The sequence below is a fragment of the Anarrhichthys ocellatus genome, unplaced genomic scaffold (genome assembly GCF_004355925.1).
Source record: "Anarrhichthys ocellatus isolate YVR2014 unplaced genomic scaffold, GSC_Weel_1.0 scaffold104, whole genome shotgun sequence".
NCBI classification, from domain to species: domain Eukaryota; kingdom Metazoa; phylum Chordata; class Actinopteri; order Perciformes; family Anarhichadidae; genus Anarrhichthys; species Anarrhichthys ocellatus.
Window position 1 is genome coordinate 428 of NW_022280134.1, and position 8,073 is coordinate 8,500.

Genomic DNA, 8,073 nt, shown 5'->3' on the forward strand with positions numbered 1-8,073 from the left:
AGTTTATAATCACCTGAAACTATCTTCACTACCTACATAGGGTCCTCTTCATGAAGTCTGCCAAACACTCGGTCTAGAGAGAGCCTTTCTCGTTTTTTCGTTACCTGAAAGCCACCATAGTTCTTTAAAAGGAAGGAGGAGCGGAGAGGTTTTCGGTTGGTTGTAATCTGCCACTAAATCCTACACACTGCTCTTTTAATAGTAGACATGTGAACTCCAAAACTAAACTCATAGTCAGTGAACAAGCTTTTCTCCATTCTGCACTTATCAAATCTAGATAATAGTTGCTGAAAATCTGCCACTTGATAATCTGCACCGTGTGCAACATGGTTGGTCCCGTAAGTGGTCTGAGAATGCTAACTTTGCTCAATTAAATCATGTATACACAACACAACACAAAATCATTTTTTATTCCCACATTTATTTATCCCTTTAGTGATCATTGGTTCAGGCTACATTAGTAACTTAACTTGAATATACAAACAGTAAGCAAATCCCGGACTCCAGTGGATGGTAAATTGGGAATAACTTGCTTACATTTGTAGTCAGTTTAATGCACAAATAAATGCAGTTTTATATTCACAAACTGATCATACTGTCCATGATCACACAAATAGCAGGCCTTGATATGTGATCCATATGTATGATTTGTATCGAAAACAAGCCTCTAATGTTACTACTGGAACAGTTTCATATTTCAGTGGAAAAAGACCTCCAATCACAGACTAAAATCCTGTCCAGTCAAAGCCCATCAGAAGCACATGGTGCTGATTGAATAAGAACCTTTCAAGATGAACTTGGCATGCAACCCATGAATATCATTTGACGACATGGTGATTGTTTGTAAAACTAATGGAAGCCTTAACCCCTCCTTACAGGTTCTTACACTAGGACTGTAACTGTGGCGCGTGGTCTGGACATTTCTTAGGTTAATAGTAGTGAAAGTGATTTTCTTTTCTACTTCAGCGCATCCTCATACAACAGCTCATGTGATATCTTACGAAAAAAAGCTACTTTGCATTTTTTTGTGCGCTTTCCTACAGAAGTCCAGTGCAACACTGTTCATTTCTGTGACACGCATACTGTCTTTTCAAATGAAACTTCCGTCTTCACAGGAAACAACTAAGTTAGGTTCACGCAACAAAACTACTTGGTTAGGTTTCTTACTTAGGTTTCGTAAAAGATCGTGAAATACTTAGTTAGGTTTAGGAAAAGATTGTGGCTTGGGTTGTAATAACTACGGAAGAGGCATTACTTCAGTACAGAAGTTACTTGACAAATAAATCAAAGATGACTTCTCGTTTCACACGGCGCACGAACGAGGGTCTCCTGGGTGAGAGACCGTTTTTTGTTTGACCTACCATTACGCTCTGTGTGGGTTTCTGCTGCCTTTATACATCGTGGTTTATGATTACGTGGATTTTATACAAATTGATGTCATGGGATATCTTGGGAATTACAGCGCATTGACTTTCATAGGCATAGCTACGAACGTTATATGAGAACAGCCTGACTTAAAAATCTACATTGCGTATCAGTTTATGGGGCAGTTGGACTGGAAATGCAATTCACAAATACATTTTTTTAAATTTCAATAGCCCACGGCATTTATCAATACTGAAATAGGTACAAAGAATGAAGCTTTTAACTAAAATTAGTACTTTTAATTGACTATACTTCCTGTATGTACTACTCATTACTATTGAGGTCTTCTCCACATCTACACAGAATACTATGTAATGTCATCTGTGCGTGACTTGGCATGTGATGTTCAGGGTCTCTTCCGCTCAGGGTTTTGGACCACAAACAGGGCAACTGTCCCCTCATCTCTCTGCCACTGGTACCTACAGAAGAAAAAAACATATGCGAGGTTATTACTGCCAAATCAGCTCTTTTAAAACCACATCTTCATATACATGAAGCCAAATTACAGAATTGACTTACTGGCTCTGTTCAGGAACGAGTAAACTGTCTCCTGCAGAAAGACTGAACTCCTGCTCGTTCATAGTAACTCTCGAAGATCCCTCCTGAGAGACGAGGAAAGACGACAATAATCTCAGACAGATCTGCTGGTTGGTCATATGAGGCTACAGGAAGGAACAGCACATTTAGTGCAACATACCATTTGCCAGATCCACACGTCGCTTTGTCGCACAGACGTCTCCGTCAGCCCTGGTCCAAACACCATCACCTGTCATGGACACAAGACAGAGCATCATCATCATCATCTACAACTTGTACATTTACAATCAAATCCACTGTAACATGTTTTCATCTATGATGCAATACTGAACACCAAAAGACTTTTATTTTTGTTTCCAGGTCAACAGGTCATGGTTAAAAAATGGACACTATGCTACACAAGTTTCAGCTACTACTGCAAATATGAGACCTGATTTATTAATTTTTTGTATCTTACTTTAAGAAATATAAACACGGTTTCCACTAAATCTCGTTTTATATTGGAAGTCTATGAGAAAGTGACTCTACTTCTCTCTTGATTTATTACGTCAGTAAACATTGTAAACATGAGTTTATGGTCTCAATCTCTAGTTTCAAGTCTTCTTCAATACAGCAAGATGTTCATTTAGTAAGTTATGGTCCATTTAGAGTCAAATAGACCATAAAGTGGAGTATGCTTAAGGGCGGGGCTACCTTGTGATTGACAGATCGCTACCAGAGCCGTATACAACGTCTCTACCATTATGTCACTCCTCTGCAGTCCAAATATGGTCACTTCAGTTCACTGGTTGCAAAAAGACAAGATGGCGACGGCCAAAATGCCACCGGAGGATTCAAAACCGCAGTCAACAAACCAATGGGTGATGTTACATTGACTACGTCCACTTCTTATGGACAGTCTATGGTGCAGACCGGAATTTACTGCGCATGTGTGGTAGCCCAATTATATGATGCATCTCCTCTTTAAACCTTGGTTGGTTAAAAGGAGAGCATTTCCTATCTGAATCTAGGGGTTTAAGGATGGAGGGCGACATATGTTGTACATATTAGGAATTTGTGATTTTGGACTTCATTGATAAAACTACAACAGCTTTGTCTGAATCAAACAGTCTAAAATAGATCAAATTATTATTTGAATCAGCAATTGTCTGATAAAATAATACGTCAACAAGAATAACATTTTGAGCAAGATGCTCAGTATTCAACAATTTGAATACACATGTTACTTGATAAAACAAGAAGTTGAAACTCTGAGACCTTTACAAAAGCCCATGTGATGACGTGATTCACGGTACCTCTGTCTCAAACTGAGCTCCGAACATGTCGATGGGACTGCTGCCGGACAGGGACGGCCTCTGCTTGTCCAGCCAGTCTTTGAAGGAGAAAGGGGACATCACGTTCATGGTGTTCAGCTGGAACGGGGGTTCTCCGAAGACTTCGCCTGCTCACCCAAAGACAAGCACGGTGACACCAGTTTAAAACGGACAGGGATCAGACTTCAGATTAGACTTTTTTTTTTCCAGGAATCACAAGAAATGTCTCACTTGAATCAGGCTTTCCTGTTTTGGCCTGCTTTGATGCCATGAACCTACAACGACAAACTGCGTCAAAAATATATATAACCTGATCTGATGGAGACTGTTTGTAAGTGTATCGAAGGGAAGATGTCTTACTCTTTGATTATTGGCACCAGCTGGGTTCCCAGATTCTCACAGTAAAACCACTTCTCAAACAGGGTGCAGGTGGTGTTGTCCACAAAGTACCTGAAGGCACCAGCACACGCTCATGTTAATGCTGCTCTTACATGTCCGTTACTCTCTCACTGAATGCTATGGTTTATTTGGACACAGTGTCCGTCTGAGATTCTTTGTATTGCACGTCTGATTTGATGCATTTATGCCAACTGTGTTCTACACAATGACATAATATGGCCATTTCAGGTTTACAAAAAAGGACGAAGTGGGAGGAGGAGGAATGAATTTTTAAGATTAAAATCGTAAATTTACGAAAGAAAAATCTACGATATTCTCTGAGATTAAAGTGGTAAATTTACAAGAAAAAAACTTTTTCCCTCGGAAATCTTATTTTATAATCTCAGAGAATATTTTAATATTTTCCTTCGTAAATGTACGACTTTAATCACGGAAAATACCCTTTTTTTCCTCTAATTTCAGATCAGTGTCTTCTGCTCGCCGTATTTCTAATCTTGTTCCCAGTGAAGAGAGCTGTGTGTTCTAGAAGGTAGCAGGTAACTCAGCTCATGGAATTGGCCTGTAATAACATGACTGCAGTCATGCTAAGGCTAGGATTTGTCACACAAACTTCTTTTTTTATCTAAGGTGCCTGAGCAGGGAGAGTTTAGATTCTGTGGATAAAAGTCTATGACCTAATGTAATTCACAAACAGGATATTTGGGAAGCAGACAATATTTTCAGTTTTGTGTATCGCCACTAAATGACCTCAGGTTGGAACTTGTGATTTAATGCACTGTTTGTTAAAGATGGTTACTTTTTATTTTTCTGTCATGAGTGAGGGCTTTTTGTTCCCTTTTAGACACAAAGTTGTGATTTTGAAAGAACACAACAGCATTAATTTGCATTAATTTACAGATTTTGCAAATGGAATGTAGTTTTGGTTTGAGTGTCACCTATTCTCAGAACTGCTCTTTTGTTTTAAACAACGAATTAAAACAAGCTGAAACTCAAAAGTTATGATTTTCCTCTAATTGTAATTTGTCAGTTATTTTTTAATTTTTTTATTTTGTCCTCTATGCATTGCTATTATGCCGCTTAAGAAGATGTGAGAAGACAAGACGAGAAGGAGAAATAGTGAACCTCAGGCAGTCGGTCTCAGTCAGCAGCCGTCTCCTCTCCACCACCAGTCCCACAGCGTTGGCCTGTCTCTGGGGGGAGTGGGGGATCCGAGCCGGCAGCAGGAACATCTAAAGGAGGAAGAAAAGAATGGAATGCAGATTGTCGGAGCAAAACGGTGTGGATGAGGCAAAGTTCACCGCACGCGTTTTACCGCTGAAGGTGCACTGCAGCATCGTAAATGTGAAATCTTGAATTATTAGCTTACCTGTCCCTCCTTGATGTGCACATCCTTGTGTTTCCCATTTTCTATCACCTTCAGACACATGTCTCCCTTCACCTGGTAGAACAGCTATAAAAGAAGAAGAAATATCTTGAGATTATTGCTGTCTTGGTTATTTGCAAGCAGGCGTGATGCGAGAGGGTTGAGCTGTACAACCGGATGCTGAATAAGACATTTTTAGGCGACCAATATTGAAACTCAAAACTCAAAACACACTGTGTCAAAGTTCTAAGAAAAGAACACGGAAAATTTCCAGAACAACAACACTGGTATTGACCTGTCAATCACAAGGTAGCCATACCATAAAGCATACCCTGCTTTATGGTCTGTTTGACTCTAAATGGACCATAGTTTACTAAATGAACATTATGATGTGTTGAAGAAGTCATAAAACTAGAGATTGAGACCATAAACTCATGTTTACAATGTTTACTGATGTAATAAATCAAGAGAGAAGTAGAGTCATTTTCTCATAGACTGCTATGCAACCAGACTTCTTTTGCAACCAGAGGAGTCGCCCCCTGATGGACATTTGAGAGAATGCAAGTTAAAGGCACTTCCTCACTGCCTTCACTTTTTTAGAACCGGCAGTTGCGCCCTGCTCCAGAGGGAGCTGAAGTCTGATAGATTGCTTCACTTGAGGCCCAACCTGCCTCATGTGATGTCACTTGAGGCAGGTTGAGGCATGAAGACTACAGGTTTGAAAATGATCATCTCTACTTGAGGTTAGCGGCTCGAGGCTACATTTGTCACTGCTAGCATAACGCACCGGAAACCCCGAATGAACTGTCGGTGGTCACGATGCATTGTGGGTAATGTATGCTCCGGGTTTGAAATTGAAAGATGAAGAATATGTGGATTAAAAAAGTCCATATCCCTCTTTTATTTCTGCATCGATTACATCATTTTCTTATCAGACATGATTGTGTAAATATCTGGGATGGTGCAGAAAGGTCTAAAAATGTTAGCCAAGTATCATCAAAGGATGCCAACAACAACAGTGTGTGGTGGAGGTTGCCCTGTTTGTTGGGGGAGAGTGGTATCAATCACATTTGATTGGACCGCTATAAAGTGGGCGGGCTTAGAGTGTAAGAACTACAGAGGACTGTGGGCTGCACACACACCTCCCTAGTTGCTAAATGTCGCAGATATATTTATGAAAGGACGATATTATTGGATGAAATTGATACCAACTACTGTAAGCGCACTTCATATTTTGTTTTACATTCAGAGAAGATGATTGGATTGAAATATACAAAGAATTTACTTTTTGTAAAAGAAAAATTCACATATTACTAAATAATTGCACAATATGCCCGGGGATCTAAAAGGGTTCTTTTTCATTTCATCTGGACTTTAACTGTGAGCTGGAGTTTGTGAATGTAAAGCAGGTAAATGGAGAACTGAAGGCTGAAAGGAGTACTTCTCTCTCACCTCCTCCCCTTCCTCTATATGGTAATCCTTCCTGGTATTGGGACCTCCGACAAACATGATGATCAACTGGGAAAAGTGCCTGATAGAAAGGAATTAAAGACAGTTTGGTACTCTGACACATGATTTGAAGAGATTTTTCAAATCTGACTTTTAAAGTTGCACTGGTTGGTCATCCTGCAATCCAAGAAGAAGCAACAATGTTGCTTGTACATCCAAAGTGAAACTACTCACATGAGCTTGTTGCACACTGGTGGCAGGAAAGCATTCTCGTTCGCTGCAATCCAGTTCTCCACGTTCACAAGAGATTCGTTGCTCATTTTTTCAAACTGATTGGGCTTTGTGGCGCAGTGTTAAATCTCTCTGACTCTGCTGGTCTGAGCAGTTCAAACAAAGTGACTGTATAGTGTGGAGGGGGGAGGAGTTCAGCTCCCCTGAACAGATGAAAGGTCGCTTGCACAGTGATAATAAGTAACATAATGTGGACAGATTGGAATATATTGTAACACTGATGAGGTCAGGCTAGCAACATTAAATGACCACCTGTAATGAAGGGCTTAACATTTGGTTGGTTCCCCCACCAAAGTATTATGATTTAGCTTTTTAGTCATTTAAACAAATATCCCAATTCGATTTGTGTCGACATATCTCGTGTTTTAACGAGATAAACTCCACTTTGTGTGACAGGTGTGTGGAACATGTTGCAGCCAGCTGTGTGTTTAGCGGCTCAGCAGCGGAATCGGGCCTCGGTGGTCACGTGACTTGTGGCTTCAGTGAGGGAGGTGCCTAACTTCTGACGATGGTGTCCCACCGTGCTGCACGCAGATAGGGTAACCGAAAAAGAAAAATCGGGATGGGACAATGGGAGAGTGTAAGAGGATGAGAAAGAACTGCACGATCTAGGTGTGAGACGAAGGAGAGGCCTGAGAATAAACAGAACCCGACCGGCACCGCAACTGCCAGTCTGAAGGTGTTGCCCTCATCTGGCCTGCAGCATTAATCACCTCCTCTTATTATCAGCCATGTTCATGCACACATGCCTTTATCTACCCATCAAGATGACCAACTTTAAGTTAATTGTTTCCCACAGGAGCACTACATGCCTTAAACTTCCCTCAAACCTTTGCAAAAACTCCGATATTGCAAAAGGCGCCCTGGGACGGTACATTGAGATCTTCAGATCCAAGCCCACCCCCGCCCCCGTCAGTAACCACGCAGCTATGTGTCACAAGCTGTAATTCACATCTGCCTTTGGTTAGCGCCGAGTGCTCACTCACTATCTCGCTGTCTGACAGCTCCCAGGCCCAGCTGTTATGTATTGCGAGCCCGTAGGCTCTGCTCATTACGTGTGACGGTATAATTATTATCATTATTATTTTTTAGTCCCCCCCCCCCCCTCTCCAAGGCTCGCTTGAGCCTGGAGCGACACCACTGATAAAGCGCCTGTCAAGTTGCCAAAAGGAAGTGATGTCATTTTGCCTGGATGCACACCAGCAAATGTAAAGGTCAAAGGTGTGTCTTGTCAGAAGGGGGAGATATATGTGTGTGTGTGTGTGTGTGTGTGTGTGTGTGTGTGTGTGTGTGTGT

General features: G+C 41.1%; 1 protein-coding gene across 1 annotated transcript; it reads right to left on the reverse strand.

Moving 5' to 3' along the window:
- Positions 1-1,145: 1,145 nt before the first annotated feature.
- Positions 1,146-6,880, reverse strand: haao (3-hydroxyanthranilate 3,4-dioxygenase). The gene is made up of 10 exons (XM_031876138.1): positions 6,721-6,880; positions 6,490-6,568; positions 5,041-5,124; positions 4,797-4,903; positions 3,636-3,725; positions 3,507-3,550; positions 3,258-3,403; positions 2,123-2,191; positions 1,945-2,027; positions 1,146-1,844 (listed from the first exon to the last, which is right to left on the reverse strand). The coding sequence occupies exons 1-10, from the start codon at positions 6,804-6,806 to the stop codon at positions 1,772-1,774; spliced, it is 861 nt and encodes a 286-aa protein (XP_031731998.1). The 5' UTR covers positions 6,807-6,880; the 3' UTR covers positions 1,146-1,771.
- Positions 6,881-8,073: the final 1,193 nt, after the last annotated feature.

Coding starts and splice junctions, on each gene's coding strand:
- haao (XM_031876138.1), bottom strand. CDS start 6,806: ATGAGCAACGAATCTCTTGTGAACGTGGAGAACTGGATTGCAGCGAAC. Junction 3,404..3,506: donor AACAGGAAAGCCTGATTCAA/GTGAGACATTTC, acceptor TTGGGTGAGCAG/GCGAAGTCTTCGGAGAACCC. Junction 1,845..1,944: donor CTCGTTCCTGAACAGAGCCA/GTAAGTCAATTC, acceptor TTTCTTCTGTAG/GTACCAGTGGCAGAGAGATG.